Raw genomic sequence first — 26,477 nt, 5'->3', positions numbered from 1 at the left:
TTATATATTCCTTACCGCCCCAACCTTCCACCCCGCTCTGCTTCTAGGGTCATGGAATCCTTTTCAGGGCCCTAGCTTTGTGCACCAGTGGTCAGTGTCTTGCATGGCTCTGTGCTTCTGGCGTGGAATGTCGTGTAAAAGAACAGACGTCAGCACACGAGGGCGGCGTCTAAGTGGCTACCACGAGGTCGTCCCGGCGACCAATATGCCAACCACCATTGCGGAACCGACCAACACCACCTTTCGACGCGCTGAGGCACTGCAGACAAAAAATTCTCCGGATCGAGCCTAACGCCTGGGGTAATTCGAAGGTAAGGAATCTATAACTAATCTATGTCTCTTACAGATATATTGTTACCGAAGGTAAGTAACTTGTTCTTCAAGAAGAAACTTATTCACTTCAATAAATTCATAAACCCTCTCCCTTAAACCATCCGACTGGTCTGTTTTACTCCCACCCCATACTCAAAAAAAAAGAAAAAAAAAAAAAAGGAGAGTCACTGCCTTGGGGAAAAAACTGCGCATTTACTCTGGTCGAGGGACCAGTTGCGGAGACACCACCACCAGTCCTCTTCCAAGTCTTTGCACTCCTCAGGTAAGTCGAATCACAAGAAGAAGTCGAAGAAGCATTGTTGCTCTTCGACTTCTCCCCGTCCGTCGGCTGGCGCGACGAGGGATGCGGGTGGTGCCCCTCCAGCGGCTCCATGTGAGGAGCCCGCTGGGTCAACTTGGAGTTTCCCTCCCTTCCCAGAACCCGGAGCGACCCCTGCCCAACTTCAGAGTTACTACGAAGTGATGCATGCCATCTTTGGGCAGCCCGACTCTGCCGGTGCACCTTCGGGCGCCGCGGACTGGGCTGGGGGCCCTGGGCCTTAACCACCGGTGGCTTTGGCCCCGGTACCGCAGGGTCCCCTTGGATCCAGGCCTGGATCCAGATCGGCACCGGTCGAACTTGTAACACCTCCGGTGGCACCGACTCCGGCACCGCAGCAGATGCCGGTTGTGTCCCCAGCCGGCGTCATCCCTGGCCTCCACCCTCAGGTGGACACGAAGCCGGACTGGCGTCGACCGACGCTGAATCCAGCACCGACGGCTACTTTTGTGCCCCTGTTCCATCCTGGCATTCCTTTTAGGCCATATTGGCAAACAGAGGAGGGGGAGGAGGACTGGGAGGGGTCTGGAGACCCTTTGACTAACCAGTTGCAATGTGAACCGGACTGGAGAGAGGAGCTGGGGGAAGCCAGTGGTCTGGATACCTCACCAGACCTTGGCATGTTGTCTCCTCCTACCGTGGCTACGGAGGAGGGAGCGTCTTACGCTGTGGTGTTGCGTAGGACGGCCGAGGCTCTCAACCTCGAGCTACCTAAGGTGGCAGTCAGGACCAACCTCCTGATTAACAAGTTACTTACCTTCGGTAATTATATGTCTGTAAGAAACATAGGTTAGTTATAGATTCCTTACCTTAGAATTACCCCCAGGCGTCAGACTGGATCCGTAAAGTTTTTTGTCAGCAGTACCCCTGTGCATCGAAAGGTAGAGTCGGTACGCTCCGTGTTCGTCGTCGGAGTTGTGGTCACCGGGCTGACGTCACGGTAGCTACATAGACACCGCCCTCGCGCGCTGACGTCAGTTCTGTACACGACTTCCCACGCCAGAAGTGCAGAGCCATGGAAGACACTGACCACTGGTGCACAAAGCTAGGGCCCTGAAAGGAAGTCTTAACCCTAGAAGTCAGTTTGCAGAACGTGGAGGATGGGTGTGGCGCTAAGGAATCTATAACCTATGTTTCTTACAGATATATCGTTACCGAAGGTAAGTAACTTGTTCATCTGAAAGAGACAATTAGTTATAGATTCCTTACCTTAGAATAGATACCGCAGCAATACCAACCCCGGGGGTGGGTCTGCAAATAAAGTTCACATCAGGAAGTCCTCGAGAACAGAACGGCCAAAGAAGCGGTCTCTCCGGACTTGGCTGTCCAGGCAGTAGTGTCTTGTGAATGTGTGCAGAGATGCCCACGTAGCTGCCTGACAGATGTCATTAAGGCGGACTCCACGTCACAAAGCAGTAGTAGCAGCCGTTGCCCTGGTGGCATGGGCGTGCAACCCCACTCAAGGCTCCTTTGCCAAGGAATAGCAAGCTTTGATGCACATAACAACCCATCTGGAAATGGTCCGTTTGTGCGCGGCCTGACCTTTTCTGGCGCCCACGTAGCCAAAGATCTGGTCATCCACCCGGAATTGTTTTGTGCGATACAAGTAAAAGGAAAGCGCATGATTGGATCCAGACAGTACAGCCTCTTCTTTGGAAGGATGCGGAGGTGGAAAGAAGGTAGGCAAAGTGAAGGTCTGTCCAATATGGAAAGGAGTAACCACTTTGGGAAGGAAGGACGGACAAGTTCGAAGGACAAACTCGTCCGGATAAACAGTCAGAAAAGGAGGCTTAGAAGAAAGTGCTTGGAGCTGACTCACCCTGTGCGCATAGGTGATGGCCACCAGAAAAGCAGTTTTCAAGGTCAGAAGCCTGAGAGGACAGTTATGTAGTGGCTCAAAGGGAGCACACATTAGATATGTAAGAACCAAGTTCAAGTCCCACAGGGGTATTACAAAGGAACAGGAGGAAAAAGATGAGTAATGTCCTTAAGGAAGCGATTTACAACAGGGGAATTGAAAAGAGAAAGCTGATCAGGAAGCCTAAGGAAGGCAGAAATGGCTGAGAGGTAGCCCTTTAGAGTGCCCAGAGCAGAGCCCTGCTCGGCCAAAGAAAGGAGCAACAAGAGAACCTCAGAGAAAGGGGCAGAAAGGGGCTCGACAGTCTTTGCTGTGCACCATGCCACAAATTTCTTCCATCTGCAGGCATATTCCGTGTTAGTGGAGGGACGCCTGGCTGCCGAGATAACACTACAGACTTCGGAAGGCAGGTCAAACTACGTCAACTGCCGCCGCTCAATCTCCATGCCAGAAGGTGGAGGCTGGACAGGTTCGGGTGGAGGACCGTCTCCTGCTGCTGCGACAGAAGATCCTCCCGAAGAGGCAGTCTGATTAGAGGATCGATGGCCATGTGTATCAGCTCGGGATACCAGACTCTTTGTGCCCAATCCGGAGCCACAAGAATGACATGTGCCCGGTTGCGCTTGATCTTCTTCAACACTCTGGGCAGAAGTGGTATAGGCGGAAAGATGAATAGAAGACTGCAAATTCACTTGCGACGAAAAGCGTTGCCTAGTTAGTGCCACCTTGGAAATTCCAACGCGCAGAATTGTTGACATTGCACGTTTTCTTCGGTAGCGAATAGATCTAACCAAGGCTCTCCTCACTGTCCAAAGAGACCTTGCACCACCTCCGAGTGAAGACGCCATCCGTGATCCATCATGCACCTGCGACTGAGTTTGTCCGCCCTGGCGTACAGGGAATCTGCCAGGTGTTGACCCACCAACAAATTGCCCTGATGTCCAGAGGCGGAGGGCCTCCTGACATAGGGTCTACGACCCCACCCCGCCTTGCTTGTTGCAGTACCACATGGCGGGTGTGTTGTCTGTGAACACCTGCACTACTCTTCCCCGGACAGAGGGAAGAAATGCTTTGAGTGCAAGACGAATCGCCCAAAGATCCAGAAGGATGATGTGGAGCCCAGACTTTGCCGGAGACCAGAGGCACCTGATCTCCGCCTCCCCCATGTAGCCGCCCTATCACAGAAGTGATGCATCGGTCACCACTGTAAACTCTGGTTGGGGAAGGGAGAGGGATCTGCCGTCGACCCAATCCTGATTTGTGAGCCATCACTGCAATTGGTGTGCAGTGCCATACAAGATCTGGACGCAATCGGACAGGTTTCCCTGATGTTGTGCCCACTGGAACTTCAGGTCCCATTGCAGAGCCCGCATATACCATCTGGCATGGTCCACCAGCAGGATGCAGGAGGCCATCAGGCCTAGAAGCCTGAGGGTCAGCCTGACCGAAACCCGGGATAGAGGCTGAAAGATCGGAATCATAGCCCGAATATCCCGGACTCACTGTTCGGGGGGTATAGACTCGAAACTGCGCTGTGTCCAGAACCACTGCGAAGGAGAGGAGCTTCTGAGAGGGAGTCAGGTGTGACTTCGGCACGCTGATGGAGAACAGCAGTGACTGCAGGAGGTCGGCCGTAGTCTGAAGGTGGGAGACTACAGTCTGGAGCCAGCCCGCCTTCAACAGCCAGTCATTGACATAGGGGAAAACTGGAACCCCTGATCCGCGCAGATGAGTTGCGACCACTGCCATCAGTTTCATGAACACGCAAGGGGCGATGGCAAGGCCAAAGAGGAGCACGGTAAACTGAAAAGGCTCGCGGCCTACCGTGAACCGCAGGTAACGCCGGTGGGCCGGCAGGACGAGGATGTGAAAATAGGGGTCCTGCAAGTCCAACGCTACCATGCAGTCTCCAGGGTCGAGGGCAGACAGGACCTGACTGATCGTCAACTTTTTGAACTTCTCCTTCCGGTGAATGGAGTTGAGGTTCCTGATATCCAAGGTAGGACACAGGCCTTTGTCCTTCTTGGGCACCAGAAAGTAGTATGAACAGCAACAACGTCCAACTTCTGGGACAGGAACACGCTCAATGGCTCCCTTGGCCAAGAGTGTCGAAACTTCCTGTTGGATAAGGGCCAGCTGATCCTCCGACATGCGACCATGCGGTTTCAGGGCCACCAATGGCGAGTGGGCGGCAGGATTCGCCATCACCTCCCCATCTGGTGCACCATCACGTCAGACAAGTGAGTTTTGCAAATAGTCCGAAGGGGCTACTCCCTCCCATTCGAAGCTACCCCCCCAGCCATGCCACCTCCGTAATATCGAATGTCGGAGGATCATCTGGCCCTTCTCCAACAGGAAGTTACGGCTCTCTTGGCCAAGGGAGCCATTGAGCGTGTTCCTGCCCCAGAAGTAGGTTGTGGTTGCTATTTCCACTACTTTCTGGTGCACAAGAAGTACAAAGGCCTGCATCCTATCTTGGATCTCAGGAACATCAGACGCTTGATGGTGATGCTAGCTCAGGTCCTTTCTGCCCTCGACCCCAGAGACTGGATGGTAGCGTTGGACTTGCAGGATGCTTATTTTCACATCTCCGCGCTGCCGACCCACCGGTGTTACCTGCGGTTCACAGTAGGCCACGAGCATGTTCAGTTTACCGTGCTCCCCTTTGGCCTTACCAGCGCCCCTGGGGTGTTCACGAAAGTGATGGCGGTGGTCACAGCTCATCTGCGCAGATCAGGTGTTCCAGTCTTCTCCCTATGTCGACTGGCTGTTGAAGGGAGGCTCGCCCCAGGCTGTCCACCTCTAGACTATGGCCGACCTCCTGCATTTGCTGGGGTTTTCTATCAATGTGCCGAAGTCACAACTGACTCCCTCTCAGAAGTTCCCTCTTCATCGAAGCGGTTCTGGACACAACACAGTTTCAGGTCTATCCTCCTGAGCAGCGAGTCCGGGATATTCGGGCTACGGTTCCAATCTTTCAGACTCTACCCTGGGATTCGGTCAGGGAGACCCTGCAGCTGCTGGGTCCGATGGCCTCCTGTATCCTGCTGGTGGATCATGCCAGATGGCATATGCAGGCTCTGCAGTGGGACCTGAATTTCCAGTGGGCACAGCATCAGGGGAATCTGTCTGATTGCATCCAGATCTCGGAGAACACTGCGCGCCAATTGCAGTGCTGGCTAGCGTACCGGGATTATGTGAACTGCAGATCCCTCTTTCTTCCCCAACCGGAGTACACGGTGGTGCCAGATGCATCACTTCTAGGGTAGGGTGGCCACATGGCAGAGGCGGAGATCAGAGGCCTCTGTTCTCCTGTGGAGTCTGAGCTCTACATCAACCTGCTGGAGCTCGGGCGATTCGTCTTTCACTCAAGGCATTCCTTCCCTTTGTCCGGGGAAGAGTAGTGCAGGTGTTCATGGACAACACCACCGCCATGTGGTACTGCAACAAACAGGGTGGGGGTGGGGTCATGGACCCTATGTCAAGAGGCCCTCCATCTCTGGACATTGCTGGAACATCAGGGCATATCCCTGGTGGTTCAACACCTGGTAGGTTCACTGAACACCAGGGTGGACAAACTCAGCCGCAGGTGCATGATGGATCACAAATTGGCGTCTTCACTCAGATGTGGCGCAAGGACTCTTTCAGCAGTGAGGAGAGCCTTGATTAGATCTATTCGCCACCGAAGAGAACGCGCAATGTCATCAATTCTGCACGTTGGAATTTCCAAGGCGGCACTCGCGAGCCAACGTTTTCGTCACGAGTAGAGTAGCGGTCTTCAATCTGCCTTTCGTCTGTATCACTTCTGCCCAGAGTGCTTAAGAAGATCAAGCACGACCGGCCCTATGTCATCCTTGTGGCTCCGGATTGGGCACGAAGAGTTTGGTATCCCGAGCTGTTACACATGGCCATCGATCCTCCGATCCAACTGCCTCTTCGGGAGGATCTTCTGTTGCAGCAGCAGGGGACGGTCCTCCACCCGAACCTGCCCAGTCTCCACCTCCTTGCATGGAGATTGAGTGCCAACAGTTGACATCTTTTGACCTTCCTCCCGAAGTCTGTGATGTTATTTTGGCAGCCAGGCATCTCTCCATTAAGATGGTATACGCCTCCAGATGGAACAAATGTGTGGCATGGTGCACAGCAAAGGCTGTGGATCCCCTTTCTGCCCCTCTTTCTGAGGTTCTGTTGTTCCTCCTGTCTTTTGCCCAGCAGGGCTCTCCTCTGGGCACTCTGAAGGGCTACCTCTCAGCCATTTCAGCCTTCTTAGGCTTACTGATCAGCCTTCTCTTTTCAAGTCCCCTGTTGTAAGTCGCTTTCTTAAGGGCATTACTCATCTTTTTCCTCCTGTTCCCTTCATAATGCCTCAGTGGGACTTGAACTTGGTACTTACTTACCTTATGTGCGCTCCCTTTGAGCCGCTTCATAGCTGTCCTCTCAGACTTCTTACTCTAAAGACTGCTTTTCTGGTTGCCATCACCTCTGCTTGCAGGGTGAGTGAGCTACAAGCTCTTTCTTCAACGTCTCTTCTTCTCTGGCTTTTTATCCGGACAAGGTTGTTCTGAGAACCAGACCTTCCTTTCTTCCCAAGGTGGTTACTTCTTTCCACATTGGTCAAACCATCACTTAGCCCATCTTCTTTCCACCTCCTTCTGAGGAGGAAGAGAGGCTCCACCATCTGGAACCAAAACATGCGCTTTCATTTTATTTGGATCACAACAAGCAATTCCGGGTGGATGACCAGCTCTTTGTTGGCTACATGGGCGCCCAAAAAGGTTGGGCCGTGCACAAAAGGACCATCTTTAGGTAAGTCTTTTTGTGCATCAAAGCTTGGTATTCTTTGGCAAAGAAGGAACCTCCAGTGGGACTGCGCACCCATTCCACCAGGGCGACGGCAGCAACCACTGCTTTGGGACGGGGAGTCCCCCTCAATGACATCTGTCAGGCAGCTACGTGGGCATCTCTGCACACGTTCACAAAACACTACTGCCTGGACCGTCCGGTCCGGAGAGACATCTTCTTTGGCCGTTCTGTTCTCCAGGACTTTCTGGTGTGAACTTGCTTCGCAAACCCACCTCCGGGTTTGGTATTGCTGGGGTATCTATTCTAAGGTAAGGAATCTATAACTAATTGTCTCTTTCAGATGAACAAGTTACTTACCTTCAGTAATGATAGATCTGTAAGGGACAGATTAGTTATAGATTCCTTACCGCCCCACCCATCCTCCCCACTCTGCGAACTGACTTCTAGGGTCAGGGAATCTTTTTCTGGGCCCTAGCTTTGTGCACCAGTGGTCAGTGTCTTACATGGCTCTGCGCTTCTGGTGCGGAATGTCATGTAAAAGAACGGACGAGAGCGCAAGGGCAGCGTCTAAGTGGCTACCACGACGTCATCCCGGCAACCACGATGCCAACGACGAACGCGGAGCCGACCGATGCCACCTTTCGATGCGCTGAGGTACTGCGGATGAAAAATTTGACGGATAGAGTCTGACGCCTGGGGATAACTCTAAGGTAAGGAATCTATAACTAATCTATGTCTCTTACAGATATATTGTTACCGAAGGTAAGTAACTTGTTCTTCAAGAAGAAACTTTTTCACTTCAATAAATACATAAACCCTCTCCCTTAAACCATCTGACTGGTCTGTTTTACTCCCACCCCACACTCTAAAAAAAAAATTTAATTTTTTTTTTTAAAAGAGCATCACTGCCTTGGGGAAAAAACTATGTCGGGTCTGGTGGCTCAGTGGACTAAAGCAGCCACTGCAGGGGCCTGTGTTCGACCTCATGGTCACAGGTTCAAATCCCGGTGGGTCCACTCAGTCTTTCATCCATCTGAGGTCGATAAAATGAGTACCATTGAGTTGGGTAACAATAAACATCTATTATTCAGCGCTAGGACACCTACGGGTAATCGTGCACTTTACAAATACACATGTTATGTTTACTCTGCCCACCTTCTTAACACCCTGCCGGAGCTACCTCAAAATGTTATTGTCCGTCTCTACTACTGTCCATCGTAAATTTATTTTATATATTGTTACTATGTATTTTTGTTTACTCCACATGCAATTCGTGCAAATGCTGCAGCATAAAGCGCTTTATATATATCTATATATCAACATATACTACTGTCTTTCGCATACTTTTTAGATACTGTCACTATGTATTTATATTTACTCCATATGAAACTAGTGAAATTGCTGCTGTTGCCAACTTTGTAAAGCGCTCGAATACCTTCGGGTCAAGTTCAAGCTATACCAACCTCGATAAATAAATAAATAAATATAAATACACTTCTAGTTCTAATCTAATACAAAACAATATATATTTACATTTGATCAACTACAATCAATCAGCAGTTAGGAGAGACTTTTTGGGGAATTCACTGTAAGGACAATATCAATGTAGTTTCTCTGATATTTTGTTCTCTATTATAGAGCAGAACATTTAATTAAGATACAATTTCAAGAGCAACAGTTAAGTTTGGAAAGGTATAGTTATAGACAGGATGGTAAATAAGACAATAACTATAAAGACTGAACCATTTCCATATAAAAGTTTCTAAAGCAGGTTGCCTTAGCATCAATTCCTGACTTAATCAATTGCAGACAGCATTTTGCTTCACCAAAACAAAACCTTGGAGAATATGGGTGCACCTATGCCCAATGAAGCAACTAAAGGAGCCACAGCCCAAACACTTAGTGCTGATGTAGGCACGTTTGCTTGAATCAACTATTAAAAAACGTGAAATCTAGGAATTTATAAATTGTATACCTAAGAGACTGATGGAGCCGTCTCTGGTGCAAGAACAAGATTGAAAGAGCTTCCTTCTCCAAGTAGAACACAGCCACACCAGTAATTCTCCCTCACACAGGTCCTCATGCAAGGTTTTATGACTGCCGTCAGAAGAAACATACAAAGGACAAGTATTAAGAGGTACTTCTATTGAGGTGCAGGAATACCATATGTTCAGTATCCCCGTGCTCAAATCTGCAGATTACAGTTGCCCCCAGAATGGGGAAGAACACGCAGACGTGGGAATGTTGGGTACGGATCTTCATATTTTCCCTCATTCCAACAGGCCCAAATCTGCACATAAAAAAAGACCTGATGGTAGCAGGTGGTAAACCGGTTTGAGCTACTTTAGGGCCATTGTAGGAAGGGTGAAGTGGGGGGGAGAGTAGAGCAGGTGATTGGAGTGGGAGGTGAGGGGACAGCGTTTACTGCTGTCTTCAAGCTGCCTTCGGCTGATGTGTGTGTGTGTGTGTGAGGGGGGGGTTGCCTGCAGCCTGTGCATCTCCACTCTACAGTCCAGAGTTTGTGGACCCAGTAATGCCAGGCCTGGGGACATTGAGAATTAAAAAACAGCTGACAGTGGTATCCCTCGAGGATACTTCTCCAGATCACTTGTAATGTGGGGGGGGGGGAGAGTTAGAAGGCGCAACACAGACAAGACAACGGGGGAGATAAATAAATAGAGGGAGTTGAGAGAATGAAAGTGAGTGAGAGAAAGAACATGAACGTATACTGGTATTACTGAGTCTGGCGGTATCCACCTCAACAGCCACTAATATGACACGTTTCAGGACACTCTTGGCATCTCCTAACTGGTTTCTTCTTCCTCTCCACATGCCGGGTCTCTCTGATGTATGGTGGCCTAGCTTTGGCAAAGTAGTGCTAATTGTAAATGAGGATAGGCCATTCATCTAGCCAGCTACCCAATAAGCAGATAGGGACTGTAAATAGCCCTTAAAGTTTTTTGTTCATTTTATGATCAGTTTCATTCATGATTATACTAAACACGACAGAAATAAACATGAAAAATCTCCCCCGGATCATGTTCCAAAGCTGATTTCAGAACTTTTTCTGCCTTAAGATACTGCTTGAGCTTAATGAGGAGTTCTGCGAGATCGTAGGAAAGGAAATCCTGTCCACTGATCTTCTCGGCTGCTTCATAGTAGTTTATTGCCTAAAGGATCACTACAATAAGTCACCACCTGGAATGCAGATAATGGAGCCTACAAGAACATGCAGACTTTTTTCATTGTCTATGAAAGTCACATTTACCCCTAGGAAAACTGGTATGTTGAGTCATGGGTCTCAGAGTTCCTAACTTACCCAAGGAATGGAATTAAAAAGCTAATTACATTGTATTTTATGTCAGGCCACAAAACTTTCACAGACTCAGGCAAAGTTAAATAGTGTAACTGACCGCCATATTTGCCCAGGCCGGAGCCAGAGTCACATGACATGAAATTTGGGGACTTTTGCTTTCCTTCTCAATTCAAAGTTATGGTGAACAAAACTAACATTTAAACATGGACATTTCTTTATTACCTGTTAATGGTTCAACCGTTAGACATTGATTTTTGCACACTTTTTAGCTTTTGCATTTTCACACACAACAGCTTTTTAACCCAAACTACTGAATCTAAACCTCCAGTGTCTAGGTATAATTCTGTTTGAGATGTGTCAAGAGTGCTTAACTATCTGGAAGGTTTGGGGACAATTCTGGTCTAGAATTGAAGATTTTGACTCAAAAGTTGACTATTTTGTTGTCATGTTTTCTCTCATTTAGTAGAGTTTCAGCTGTTAGAGCATTAGATGTTTGGGGAAGAATTTTTAATCCAGAAGGGGGTTTGTTTTTATTTGAGCAAAAGAACAAAGTCAAATTCAGAAACTACATTATATCCATATTTTGATGACCATGAAGATTTGTGTGTGGTGCATTGTATGCTAGATTTTGAAAGGAGGATTTCTGGACTTCGTTCCATTTCTGAGCATCAGTTGTTAATATCTTTTATGCACCCATATAAGGCAGTATCACCTCCTACTCTTGCTCGTTGGGTGAAAGAGATAATGAGGAATGTAGGGGTGGGTGCAAGTTTGTTTGGTGTACAGTCTGAGGAGTGCTTCTGCTTCAAAAGCTTTTATTCTGGGGGGTGCTTTGCAAGACATTTTGAGGTGTGCGGATTGGTCTAATGATGCAATTATTCTGAAATTGTATTTTAAACCGGTTGTTAATGCCGCTTCTTGTTTAGCAGAGAAGCTTTAAACTTAAAATAATGGGGCGTGGCCAAGATGGCGGATGAGAGAGATGCACTTTCGGCTCTCCCCACTCCCTGCCGCTAGGCCCCATTGCCAAAATCACCTCTAGCAATTGATTTGCCTCCCCAGACACGACATGGCGCTCCCAGAAGATACTGGGGGTGCCTGGACAACCATAACAGCCCACCAGACCCTGGAGGAAATATTGCAGAGACCAGGCACGGTCTAAGCAAACATCGGCCTGAGCTATCGGGGTGGGCAGCCCAAGACCGCACACAATAAGACCTGTGCCGGCGGAGACGGATCGCCCACTTGCACCAGTCTGACAACAGGACTGTTGCAGAGATTCCCCCCCTCCCACTACCCCCCAGGGCAGCGGCTCGCAGCCGAGGACCTTCAGGAGCGAATCAGCAAAGTTAGGCGCGGACGCCTCTTGCAGCCTGCCTTCAATCTGCGGACTCCGGAGGGCGGGTCGGCCGTCGATTGTTCCGTTTGTGCTGGATTGGCGCCCCTGGCCTTACGTCCTGCCTGCGACTGTGCACCTCTGTGGAAAGCAGAGACTAAGCCAGATTCCCTGCCTCGGACGGCTGGGGCCCTGCTGGGCGTGCCTGGGGACCCGCACCATGCAGCAGCACCGCTCCAGAAACCCTGCAACACACCCGGAGACCTGCCGAGGACCGCAGGGTTGTGGCCGCTCATGGCTGGGCCCTGAAGGACTTGCGCCCCACGGAGGCGACCTCGCAATGGGAGAAACCATGAGACCTGCCGTTGCCTGCCCTGGCCCAGGTAGTGATCAGAGAGGGAGGAAGACCTACGGCGGTGCACCCCCCCCCCCGGCCAGGCTTGCTGGGGTAACGGACCCCGCCTTCAGTGTCAGACAACTACAGCATTGAAGGTGAGGGGGGTGGGACTGTTGGCCGGCCCATCTGCTGTGTATGCCCCCCTCTTCTCGCAACGCTATGCCCCCACCTAAAGCGGTAGCTGAGCACCACTAAAATACGCCACCATCAAACTGCTTGCTGGGCAGTTCCAGCCCTTACATCACCACGCGGTTTATGTGGGCACCTGATTTGCCTGGGAGGAGAAAATGGGCCATGGTTCCGGGGCCCAGCCAACACCACAAGTTTAAGCTCTCCTGCATACCCAGTCTCCTGATTGTCAAGACGGTGCCCGTTATTTGGTACCGCATTACAGCAAGCTAAGTTGCCCTCCCATGCTGGTCCGCCCTTCCATAAGGAGGTCCACTGCTGCTGGACCCGCTCTCTGGCTCTGTGACCTCTCACTGCTGATCCGACCCAAGGGGTGGTCTCCGACTGCAGGGTGAAGCCTTTCTCTACCTACCGCCTTAGGAAAAGGCAAGAGGGGCAGGAACGTCAAGGACATGCTCGTTAAAAAGCTGTTGAGGGCCCAGGTGGGCGATGCACTGGTAAGGGGCGCATGGAAGAGCTCACAGACTACGCACACGGAGGTGCCCATCACCCGCCCCTACCTAGAGACGCTGTTTGCCTCTCTAAGAGAATACCTTCCGTCTATTAAAACTGAACTGGCAGGAGAATTTAGAGAGGTCCGCCAAGATGTTGATGAGCTAGGTGAACGAGTCTCCACGCTGGAAAATCATGAACAAGGACGCGATGAAGAAATTGAACAGCTCCAACAGAAGATTGTCCGCCTCAGGGACCAACACCTGGATCTGCAAGTCCACACTGAGGATCTAGAGAACAGGTCCTGACCCAACAACATACATATCCGGGATGTTGCGTCCAGAGCGGATGGAAAGGACATCAGTGCGTTTGTGACAGATCTGTTTAGATTCATCCTAGAGGCCCCTCCAAGCACAGAGATCAAGATCGATCGTGCCCACAGGGTAGGTACCAGGAGAGCTCCGGCAGACTCTCCTCTGGATATCCTGACCTGCATCCACGAAGGAGCAAATTCTGCAACGTGCCAGAGAGGCGCACCCCATCTAGTTCCAAGGTCAGTCTCCAGTTCTGTACCAAGATCTGGCAGAGTCCATATGCAAAAGCGCAGGGTCTTCCGACCTGTCACCTTGTGCCTCCGGGAGAAGGGGGTGCTCTACTTATGGGGCATCCCTTTAGGATTGTCTTTCGCCTGGTGGGTAAACTGCACCAGATCCATTCCTTGGAGGCGAGCAGTCTCCTTGATATGAAGGACCTCCTGCCTGTGCGCTCCCGGGGGTGGGGGGGGCGGCATAGCCGTGGGAGCGCGGAGCCTTCGGTCCACAGTGGCAGTCTGTCTTCCCTGGCTGGGCTTCGATCGGATCCAGAGATCAGTGCTAGAGAGGGACAAGCTGTCCTTGTTACACTTGCCGGAGATCCAGCTGGGACAACGACATGATGCAAGACACCTACACATCACCTCATTCTCATTGCTTTTTCCCTATTTTGCATCAGTAGGGGGCTGGGTGGGGAGCGGGGAATAGGGCCACTACTAACCCCCTTTCTACTTAATACCCTAAGGAGAGGTCTACACCCTGGACAGTGACTCTTGCTCTAAGGACACATTGTTAATGTTTTATTGGGCCACTTAGCTTCTTTGTTTGGGGTTTATTTTGGGACCTATTTGATGCAGATGGCCCCCTTCCCTTTGAGGCCTTACGCATGAACTTTGCGCTCCCAGTATCACTACATGCAGATCCGCTATTGGGTAATGCACCGCTCTGTTCGCACGGGAGCCAAGCGGCAACGTACTGCCTTCGAGCGGTGGCTCCTGGCCAAGACGTCTGACAAACGCATGATCTCAGAACTGTACCGACTAATGGGCTTGGACTACAGAGACTCCTAAGCTTAAGAGGCAGCTCCGATGGGAGACAGATAGGTAGGGAACTAACGTTAAAAGAGTGGGATGACATTAACTACCGGGCATGTCACATGGCCCACAATATGGTTAGCATCTAAACCGCCACCAAAATCATTATCTATTGGTACTACATACTCCACCGATTACAGAGCTATAACCCATCCAAATCACTAGAGTGCTGGCGCCAATGCGGGCAAACCGCCACGTTGCTGCACATTCTATGGGATTGCCCGAAAATACAGTAATACTGGGAGCCGGTACTCGCAGATATAGATACACTTTGACACGGAACTCCAGATTGCCAGCATGCATTGTATTAGGACTCCCCAACCCTCTCCCTTCCCCCTTAGGTTGAAGCAAGGCAGACAGATTGGCCTGGCCCTGGGGGCGGCCTTAAAGAATATCCTATCCCACTGGGGCTCAGAGCTGCTACCCACAAACTTAGGATGGCTGCACCAGTTACGGCATACACTAGGGATGGAACAAATCTCGCTCTCCTTTTCCAACCAAAGTGCTTCCTTCTCTGAAATATGAAGGCCATTACTAACCTTGCTGACATCGGAATTTAGGGAACTTGTCCAAAATATCTACAGCTCTTGAGACTGGCTGAGGCCCGGGGCCCCTCGAGCCTCCACATAGAGAGTACGAATTGGGACAACTGAGGGCATAAGCTACGTTAAGATCTTCCCTCTCCCTTTTCCTTCCTTTAATTGTTCCCTTCTTTTGTAGTCACCAAGGACGGAGATGGGGGTGTTGATTGTGGACAACCTACAGCGTACACGGCCCTGACAGTAGGGCCTTACTTGTCGATATATCATTGCTTGTTGTCCTTTTTTCCTGTTGATGACAAATCAATAGAGAGATTTAAACCATAAAATTGCAATAATGTTAGCCTCCAGTGTTGCCATAAAATGTATATTTTCCCCAGTTTTGATGGTCAGAAAATCTGGATATTAAAGACAAGGAGACCAATGCTATCCCTCCCTTTTACCCAACCCAGTTTTGATGTTTGTTGGGTTTTTTTTATCTCGTAGCTTGTGCGCAACAGTAAAGGAAGATGGAAGGAAACCTTGAGAAACGGATAAAGTATTTTCGTACAATAGGAGTTATTGTTTGGACTTTCGTGAGAAATAAAACTAGTACATTTTATAAGTGATGTTTTTATGTTATGTTGGCAGTTCACTAAAAAAAGGAAGAGGGATGTGGATTCTGGCCTTTAGTTGGGTTTGGAATTTTGATAGAGTAATGTATTCTTTAAAGGGCTGCTGTGAGTGGTGCAATTAAAGGAGATTGAAATAATATTAGCCTCTGTGTCTTTAATAAAAAAAAAAAAGACTTTCTAACCATCAAAGCTGGGGAAAATCTTAATTTCCCCTATATGATGTACATGTGTTGTATTTCTAATTATGTTATTTTTGTACAAGACATTTTAAATATCAAAAATATGTTTTATGTTTAAAAGAAAGAATTAAAGGCACATATTTTATTTTAAATTTCATTGGTATATGGTTTTGTGAGTTAGGTATGTGTGAGCAGTGCGAGTATTGAGATAAGGGTACTCAGTGGAATTTAATGTTTTCTGAATGCTGTAGCTTCATATACGTTACAAAGAACCCAGAAACAGCTGCAGCCACTGGTAACACAAACCTTAAAATACAACTTGAGTCAACATCCTGTGCACAATCACCTGAAATAGTGCCTAACCGCTAAATGTTGAGACCGATTCATAAAACTATTTGTGCACTTTAGAAAAACTTGGGGGTGCATTAGCGGCACTTATTTAGATGTATTTCATCATATTGGGGAGCGTGAAGTAGATCTTAAGGCCTAAGGTTGTTGGTCAGAGAAAAAAGGGTTTGTCAAAAAACGACAATGTGATACACAAGCGGATACAAGATAATAAATTCTGAGGTGCAGAAAAACATGCAGCAATGGTGGCATATAGGTTACTTATGATTAGAACGTGATGGAAAACTATGCATTCACGCCTGGCAAGTGGGGTTAGAAAAACAACATGCGGCACTGGATTTGAATACACTGTATTAAAATATTTAAATACAATGTCAGCGCACTAGAATTGGGATAGCTTGGTAAGGGAGGTCTTTGTTCATTGAGGATAAAAGAGAAGAAGATAGTGGTTTCAGGTTAGGGTCATGGTAAAGAACATTAAACTGAAAATATCGCGTGGCTATGCTGCAAAGGGGCATGTAAATGCTATGAAGATATACTGTTTTATACGCTAATAACATCGGAGACTGTATGACTAACAATCTAGTTAGGCTTTGTTTTTGAAAATAATATATTTTTTTTTAAACGGAAAATATAATCAAGCTTTAGATGTTTGCGCTTATGTTTATAAACTCTGATGCAAGGGGATGTCTCATGTAAATGGCTGAAGGTTTCTGAGCATAAAAAAGCAAATGGCTGAGGAAGGCGGACACTAAAGTCCCATAAAGTATAAAATTCAATGTTTGCCATGAATGGAGCATCCACAAATTACAACAAACCTAAAAATTGATAGTTTTCCTTGATGATCAATTTCAATTGATTTTATTTTTCATTATCATGCGTTGCATGGTTGGTACACAATGAAAAATTATTGCAATCTATGGTTCCGTTACAGGCTCTGAGTGTTGCCTGCTTTTAGACAAACTAAAAAAACTATACATCTTTGTGGCCAAAACAGTCTGGGGAACTTAAAAGCCCTAGACACAAAAAGCCACAAGACCCTGTCGCTAATTTTTCTTGTCCTCCACTTTTTATTCCATGTTTTCCGAGTTCAATGATAAGTTTGGAAAAATCTTGCCCAATCTAAAACAAAAAATTACCCTAAGTTGAATCCAACATGAGTGGATAAATGTTTTCCCTCTTATACAGTATTAGAAAGCTGGGATAACGTCATTCAGCACAGTAAAATTTTTATTGATGCGGATTTTAGGGTGCAAAAAAAAGATGGATTTATATCCAGATCTCTGTACTGGGGTGAATGTTTGACATCGTGCAGCATTCTGTCCATCAATTGTTCTATTTGCATTTGTCACTCCGAGTAGGACGGGTATGCCCAGACGTGGGTCCCGTGCTCTCCATGCCACTGGAGTCAAGCTAATCTGGCTGATATGGAGTGATGCCCTGAAACCGGTCCCATCATGCTAGTTTCCACTCCAGGGAGGACCTGGCCTGGCAGTTCGGGCTGGACTGTTCCCATGGGGAACAGGGTCAAGACTGATTTGCATTTTTGGTGGGTCTTTGGTGGAATGGCATATGGAGCAAAGAAATTATGGATTTAGGCCCAGATCTCTGTACTGGGGTAAATGTTTGATATAGTGCAGCATGCTGCCCATCAATTGCTCTTTTTGCATTTGCCACTCCGAGTAGGACGGGTATGCCCAGACGTGGGTCCCGTGCTTTCCATCCCACTGGAGTCAAGCTAGCCTGGCTGATGAGGAGCGATACCCTGAAACCGGTCCCAGGATGCTTATTTCCAGTCCAGGGTGGACCTGGCCTGGCAGTTCGGGCTGGACTGTTCCCATGGGGAACAGGGTCAAGACTGATTTGCATATAGCTGGGTCTTAACGGGAATGGCATGAGGAGCAAAAGACGATGGGTTTTGGCCCAGATCTTAGTACTGGGGTGAATGTTTGACATTGTGCAGCATTCGGTCCATCAGTGGTTCATTTTGTTTTTAGGGGAAAAACATACTTTTTGCACAACAGTCTTTTGGCATTTTTCCTCCGATCAGGTTAAATCTTTACAAATCACATGTGTGGGGAAAAATACATGTATTTGGCTTGGGAATCCTTCATTAAAAAAACTGTTATGAAGGCATAAATTGAAACTGTCCAACCAAGAGGGGGAATACCCTTAGCGCTTAAAGGGTTATTAACATCAGGTAAGGTGGCTGGACATTACATAATACAATACTCTATTCTCATCCAAATGTGTCTGAATAACAGCAATAATAACTGCGTGTGATCCTAAAATAAAAATATGGCTGCCGTGTCCCAAAAATGTATGATAAAAGAAAACACTTCTGCTATAGACCAGTCAGTGAACACCTGGAACACATCTCAACAACATGCGGATGAAGCCCCTGAATGTCAACCCCATATATTGCCATCATCAATTGTGAAATGGTTTCTGTTCCAGACCTTCTTGTACTGATGAGTCTTGACTAGGGCTTGCTCGATTCTGCTGGCCAGCGCTGCATCGGTTGGATTCCTCCTATGGGCTTGGTCATACACCTCCAAAGCTTTCTCTGGCTAAGAAAGAAAGAGAAGAAAGACCTATCAGCAACGGACATTTTTCGAGCTCAGCAAACATTATTCGCTTCTCTTACTTAATCGGATAGCATTGATGTTATCAGTTTTTAGAGCTCCATCAAACGCATATACATACCTCTTGAATTTTCATATATGCATCTCCCAACAGAAGGCTGGTCTGAGGGCCGGCCAAATGCTCGCAAAGCTCTCTGCAAAAACAAGCAAATGGAAGGTTAGAATACTTTTCAATACAAAGCATCATTGCTTCTACAGCTTCATTATGAAAAGCAACCAAGACCAGTAACTAAAATGAATTTTATTTCAAAAGGTTAAATCAACAATGGTAGGCCTACTTAAAGAGCTAAATATTTTCATACTAAGTATATCTGGCGCACGTTCAAAGTTGGGGCATCATTTCATCCTCTGACTCACTTCCAGAAATGACTGTAAAACATAGAACTTAACAATAAATAACTGTACACATTTTTTCAGTAGGGCCTGTCAGATGGACTTATAACTTTTGAAAATAGCCCGAAGTAATGTTACCGCTCCCAAAACAAGGGGGAAAATGACTTACTTGTAAATCGGGATAGTTGGAGCTTTCATCACAGGGGCTGAATGTCACTGGCACTATTACAGGATTTCACCTGAAGTGTGTCAGGAGAGTAAGAAATTCAGGAAATTCTACGGCTAGCAAGAACCCGGGAAGGTAGGATTGAGGACAACAGTAGCGCTGATAATTTTTATTTTTCAAATAATGAATATTATGCCAATAACATGCAATATAATATTTTTAAACATTAATCATTTTTTAAATTGCATCTCAGTTCAAGTACTTTTTTGTATGATGGACACTTGAGTTCATGACTCTTTAGTATTCAGGATTCCTTTGTGTTTGGTTTCTTCAATCACATGGGATGAAGTTACAAGGAAGTTCGTAAAGAAACTATTGTTTCACAAGACTTGTGCCCATGGGTGCTAATTATTTTATGTTTTTAACTGCTACAAGGCTGATTTTTATAGCAATGCTATTTTAGGTGTATCGCCGTTATAAAGAGATAGAAGCAACCATAAAGTGACAGAAACCTGGAAATATTTCCTTTATAATTAACTATTTGTGTCATTTGATCAAATTATATACTAGTTGATGAGTGGTGAAATGACTCACAGATGCCACAGTAAAAAAAAATGAATCAATATCTAAACCTGCACGGATGACCTCTGCACAATCCTCTGTGTCAGTATCACAGTTGTCTCCAACTACATCCTGTGGCTTCCATCTCAATATACTTTACAATTCTTGAGTCCTTCATTTATTATAGACTCATGGGCCAAACCAGCTGTGAGAATCTGTGTGTATTATATGGTATGGTTATGCAACCTTACCTTGTAATACACTCACAAAAACGCTCTTGGGTCCAGGCAGGCTTGTTAGTAAAGCTTTAGCTCAACTCTGGTTAGCTGTGGCTTTCAGCAGCAAGGCTTAAACAAAGCAACTAGTGTAAAGCATTTAGAAGCACCAAAAAACAAAATAAGAAAGTCACAGCATGGAAGAAATTATAAACAAATTTAGAAAAATAGATAATATTGTTATGAATTTTTGGAGCTCAAGATGAGCAAAATCCACCGGAGGGTCCAGGAGTTTTAGGAATTGAGTTTCTGGTTGGAAGAGTTATGCACCCGGTCCAAGCAAGAACCACAATCCTAGTCAGGGTAAGTCAGATACACATCCTAAATTAATCTGTGCTCATCCCCGGTAGCTTGGCACAGAGCAGTCAGGCTACACTTAAGAGGCAATGTGTAAAGCATTTGGGCAACACTTAATATATAAAAAACAGGGACAACACCACACAAAAATAATCCACAAGAGTTTAGAAAAATAGAGCTTAAATTAATGAACAAAGCAAGACCAAAACGACAAAAATCCAAATAGTAGATTCCAAATTATGAATTTTGAAATAATATCTTGATATATAGTGCTTACAGTCATAAAGCAACAACCGGGGCCATCTTGTCGCACTGGACCAGGTCCAATGCGAAAAATAAAGACAAACACGATGGAGCACAGGTCTGATATGGGAGCCATGCAGGCCGTGCTGAAAACAGTACCTTCACGGAGTAAGTGTCAACCTTGAGGAGAAGCTGTAAGGAGCGATCAGAGGCGATGCATCAACATTGATCCGAAGGATTGTAGGTGATGCGTTGGTTCAGAGTTGCACAGTTTGGGGATGCGTTCAACCCCTTGGTGATGAAGGCAATGCATCGTCGTCAAGCCGCACTGTCTGCGCTCTGATGTCTTCGGAGCAGCAATACATTGGTGTAGAAGAGAATGTGCCGGTTCCGACCAACACAAAGTCAGCCCTTTGTAGATCTTGCCGAAACAACCAGAAAACCCACCTCCAATGGCCCAGTACTGGATTGGCACCACTTAGCAGGGCATGACTCACAGTTGCCGGAGTTCAGTGGCTGTAGCAGGGTTAAAGGAAGTCTTTGATGTCCCTGAAACTTCAGAACAGGAGGCAAGCCAGCAAGCCCTTGGAGTCACTTGGTTCTGGGGATGTAGAGATTCAGGTCCAGTCCTTCTAACCACCAAGCAAGGAGGGCAGCAGGGAAAGCACAGCAAAGCAGGAGTCCAGCAGAGTGACAGTCCTTTTAGCAGCACAGCAGTCTTTCTTCTTGACAGTGTCCTCAGGTCCAGAAGTGTACTGAGTTGGTGGTGTCGGGGGTCCAGTACTTTTAAGCAGTTGGGCTTTTTAAGTGCACTAGGTGCCTGCCCTGGCTACAAACTCCCTAAAGGGGGTATGCAGCTCTGTGTGGGGACAGGCACAGCCTTATTCAGGTGCAAGAGGCAGCTCTTCCCTACCATCCTGCCCAGGATGACCCATCAGGATGTTAATGGCCCATCAGGATGTGACTGGCCCATCAGGATGTGACTGGCCCATCAGGATGTGACTGGCCCATCATGCATACCTCAGTTTCCTTTGTGTGTGACTGTCTGGAGGGACTGCACAAATCCCAGCTGTCACTCACCCGAGAGATATATTCAGAGACAGGCAAAGGCACAGAAAGGTCAAAGTAAGAAAATGTAAACTTTCTAAAAGTGCAATTTTCAGACTTACAATTGTGAGTCCAGCGAAACCAAACCTGAAATATATATCTTGTCCCAAATGGAAATGACACTTATAAGATGTAATAAGGTAATCCCAATGTTAACCTATAGGAGAGAGAGGTCTTACGGTTGAAAACAACAAATGTAATTTTTCTTCACTACCAGGATATTTAAAACAAACATTCATGTCCAACTTTTTAAATACACTGCACCCTGCCCTTGGGGGTGTTCTGGGCCTACCTAAGGGGTAACTTATATGTATTAAAAAGGAAGGTTTGGGCCTGGCAAGAGGGTTAACGTGCCAGGTCGACATGGCAGTTTAAACTGCAGACCCAGGCTCTGCAATGGCAGGCCTGAGACATGTATACAGGGCTACTTAAGTGGGTCGTACAATCAGTGCTGCAGGCCTACTACTACTAGCATTTAATTTACAGGCGCTGGGTACAAGTAGTGCACTTTACTAGGGACATATAAGTAAATTAAATATGCCAACTGTGGATATGCCAATGTTAACATGTTTTAGGGAAAAAGTGCCTGCACTTTAGCGCTGGTCCGCAGTGGTGAAGTACCCGGAATCCTAAAGCCAGCAAAAATGAAGTCAGCAAAACAAGAGGTCAGAAAGCAAAAGGTCGGTGGAAACCACGCCAAAGAGGCCTGGTCTAACACGAAGATATAGATTTTTTAAAGAAAACATAAATCTCAGTTCTTTTAGTCAACTGCAAACAAGCATTCATAACAGTAAAGCTTGGAAAGAGTTGTGTTTGGCCACTCCGGTCTGACTAGGGCAACCAAATCTGGCAGGGAGATGGTCAGGGGGGCCATTAAGGAGTATTTGGACAGTTAAATGCCACCAAAGGGTTCTCCAGTCCAGTTCTGGACCTTACATCACAAGCACCATAGACTGCAATGGATTAGTCCTGATGCTGGGGACGCAGGAGATGGAGGATGCTCAAGGATGCTCTGGGTGCTGTGAAGTCGACAGGGGGTGTACTTGGGGTTACTCCTCAGTCCAAGGGTCAGGTGGGACAATTTTGACCAAAGAGGATGGGGTCCCTACAAGTCTTCTTTGAACCAGTAGAAGTCCAGCTGCTCCCGAGCTAATGGTCTCCGGTCACAGAGGGTCCAGCAGTATGCTCTGGTGGAGGCTACTGTCCCTCTTGGGCGACGAATCTGGACTCATACAACACTCCTAGGTCTGGCATACTTGGGTACAATTTTTGGCAGTTGAGGATTGGTCTCTTGGGGCACCCAGCGGAGGTCAGTGATGATTCATCAAAAGTATCTACTGACTTGCCAAGCTAGGCTACTTCAGCTTTGATAGCCTTGGTGCGGATTTCAGGGAGTCAGACCGGCTGACCCTCTGAGTCACTTCTTTGGCCTTGGGCTTGTGAGTGACTTTTACACAAGCCAGCAGACACTGTCCTCTCTTCACTAGCCAAAGGTACAGCAGGTGCAGCCCAGCAGATGGTGCAGCCTCTCTTGGGGTCAGGTCCCAGGGTCAGCATGGAAGTCTTGGTTTGGTCCTTTCTCCAGTTACGTAGTGATCTGAGGTTTAGGGTGCCTGGGGTGCCATATTTATGCACAGAAAGTGCCCCGGAGGATGAGGCGGTCACTAGCCAATATGCTACCAGGATCCCTTCCGCTTTTGACTACTTTGGCTATATGCGGTATCTATCAATCCCAGGGTGCACTATTCTGCCCACTCCCAAGACATCTGAACCCTTCCTTGGATGTTAGGAGATTGGTAGCCCACCCTAGATGTGTGGTTACCTGGGGGCTACACTTCCACTGGAAAATGGTTTGAGAACTGGTCTCCCCTCTCTGTTACCGCTGCCAGCCTATCTACCTGTACAAAGGAGGAAACGCCAATACCCCGAGTGGCTTCCTGCGAGGGGGAGGTAACACAGGCTACCATTGTTCCTAACCCTAGGAGTTGTTCGCACTACTCCCCAGGAGGACAGAAAGCTGCCTGGTGGCCAGCAACTGTGTTAGGCCACTGGACAACCTGGGCTACAAAGTGGCATCTGTCTTTTTCCTTACAAGTGACATAAAAGTTGACTTGGGCATCAAGTTGGGCTCAATGCCACGAATAATTTGATACCTTGAAGCACCCATTTCAGTAGTCCCATTCAGAAGTTAGCCAGGCTGAGGGGGGCTTCCAGTAACTCCGAGTTAGCCAATGGGGCTACTAACTTTTCCACAGCAAAAACGACTATTTGGAAGAGGTGCTGTCAGGACAGATTAAAAGCACATGTCCTACTTCATAATATATAGCTTCCTGATGTAGGGCTCCATTGGCCTTCCTTAGGGGAGACTTACATGTATTGTTAGGGGAAGAGGGGGCTTTGACATTGGTTTATATGGTCGAATTGGCAGTTTAAAAATGCTCTTCCAGGCTGCAGTGGCAGGCTGGGAGCCATTTGGCACTTGGTCATACACAGGTTGGCGCAACCAGTGCTGCAGCCCTGGAGGGACACTCTGTCTTACATGTCCTGGTGCCCTTGGTGCAGAAGAAACCATCCTCAATAAGGGGACATCATTTGTGCCCACTTACAACAGCACAGAACTAGAAAATGAAGTGCCATTTTTCAACTTCATGAGGGTACTCCGATTACGGAACTATTTTACGAATATAGTGCCTGTAGACTCTACCAAAGAAAAATCGTAAGGCATTCAATTTAAGCCTAAAAGTACTTTAATGGCTCCAGTGTCCCACAAAACCTAGGACACATTTGAAACATTAGTCAAAAAAGACTTTAAGAAAATCAACTACACTAAATTGAGGAAAATAAAAAAATCTTAGTAGAGCAGAATACAGCACATTATCCAGATTGGCCAATAACTCCACAGTATTTTTTCAAAAAGCAGACAAAGGAGGTGGGCTGATCATGATGGATAGGAGCTTTTATGAGCAGAAAGTGTATGAACATGTGAATGATAGATGCATTTACACTCTCCTTGAGACGGATCCTACATCAGATATCGCCGCTGTACTTGACGAAATACGTGGCAAGCATGAACTGGATTGACACCACTATTAAGCAATATCTCACTAATCGGTTCCCGAGACGCCCAAAACTGTACATGCTGCCTAAGGTACATAAAAGCCTTGTGGAGCCACCATTCAGGCCAATCGTTTCGGGTTGTGAGTCCTTATTTGAAGGTCCAGGATGATACATAGATGCCCAGCTTCAACCAATAGTACAAAGTTGGTTTACATATATTGAAGACACAACAGACTTCCTACGGAGACTTGCATCCTTTGCTGATCCGGTATCCGAAGATTGGCTTTTATGCCCAATAGATGTGGTATCTCTTTATAACTCGACACCACACTCAAGCGCCTCGAGGCAGTAGAATGGGCTCTACTAAGGCAACAGGATTTTTACACCTCCAAAAGCATTGTGATAGAACTACTTGAATTTTGTTTACTGCACAGTTACCTTGAATGGAACAAAGAATATTTTTTAGAACTAAACGGAACATCAATGGGGTTTGCCGGTGCACCGGCTTAAGCGAACACGTTTATGGCTAAATTTGAGCACGATCATATTCTGACAAATCCAATGTGGCAAGAGGGACTAGAATTCCTCCAGAGATTCAGTGATGACATATTTTTGATCTGGAAAAATTCATAAGAAACACGGATTGAAAATATTGGGATATTAAATTCAAAGGATCCTAGGATATAATTTACATACACAATTCAGAAAAGTTAACTAGCGTTTTTAGACGTGTGGATGAATGAATGAATGAAATGAATGAAAAAAGTATTTAATAAAGCGCACTGTCGCCAAGCGGCTTCCTGGCGCTGAGAGCTCTGGCCATCAGTCACAGAAAAAAACCCAAGGGATTTAGCAGGAGTACGCCTGAGAAAACAGAAGGGTTTTCAGCGCTTTACGGAAATGGGAATAGATAGGGATAGAACGCATAGACAGGGGAAGGCTGTTCCAGAAACGGGGATCCAGGACAGAAAATCTGGTACCTCCCGTTCTGGACTTACAGAAGCGGGGGACATTGAGGAGGGCCAAAGTGGAGGAACGAAGAGTGCGGGTGGGGATGTGAGAGGAAATAAGAGAACAGATAAAAGCCGGGGCAGAGCGGGCGTGAGCCCGGAAGACTAGACAACCCAATTTAAAAAAGAGATCTATGATGAACGGGAAGCCAGTGAAGGGACTTGAGTACAGGGGTGATATGATGAGTTTTGGGGAGGTGAAGGATGAGACGGGCAGCCTGGTTCTGAATAGCTTGTAGGCGACGTATTTCATAGGCTGGTATGCCCACATACAGGCTGTTCCCGTAGTCAAGGCGGGAAGTGATCAGGGCCATGATGATGATTTTGAGGGCGTCAGAAGAGAAAAAGCGAGAAATTTTTCGGATAAGCCGAAGAGATAAAAAGCAAGAAGATACAACAGAGCTAACTTGGGCCTGCATGGAAAGGTCGTGGCTAACCCTAATACCCAAGGTTCTAACAGAAGAGACAGGTGCAGGAGAGGGACCAAAGGTAGGGGGCCAGAAGGCAGAGGACCAAGGACTAGATAAACCGCCCGTCAAGACCAACTCAGTCTTGTCCGGTTGAGTTTAAGATGATTTAAGCTCATCCACTCAGAAATGAAGACCAGGGTGGAGCGAAACTTAGAAAGGGACAAAGAAGAGGAGGAAAGATCAAAGACTAGCTGGAGGTCATCTGCGTAATTGTACACAGAGACCCCCAGATCGCGAAGAGAAGT

General features: G+C 47.2%; 1 protein-coding gene across 5 annotated transcripts in view; it reads right to left on the bottom strand.

Moving 5' to 3' along the window:
* Positions 1-26,477, bottom strand: part of LOC146789716 (tetratricopeptide repeat protein 21B-like) — a 514,157-nt gene that overhangs the window by 266,510 nt on the left and 221,170 nt on the right. For all 5 annotated transcript variants that reach the window (XR_014970145.1, XM_085632051.1, XM_085632050.1 and 2 more), the window contains 2 exons: positions 18,775-18,847; positions 18,528-18,638 (listed from right to left, as the gene is read on the bottom strand). Coding sequence is in view for 4 of the 5 variants with exons in the window: in XM_085632051.1 (XP_085488177.1) it covers positions 18,528-18,638; positions 18,775-18,847 (184 nt within the window). In the remaining variant the exon portion in view is untranslated. The remainder of the gene's footprint in view (positions 1-18,527; positions 18,639-18,774; positions 18,848-26,477) is intronic.

Source organism: Triturus cristatus, chromosome 10 (genome assembly GCF_964204655.1).
Source record: "Triturus cristatus chromosome 10, aTriCri1.1, whole genome shotgun sequence".
NCBI lineage: Eukaryota > Metazoa > Chordata > Amphibia > Caudata > Salamandridae > Triturus > Triturus cristatus.
This window is presented reverse-complemented; position numbering and strand designations above follow the sequence as displayed.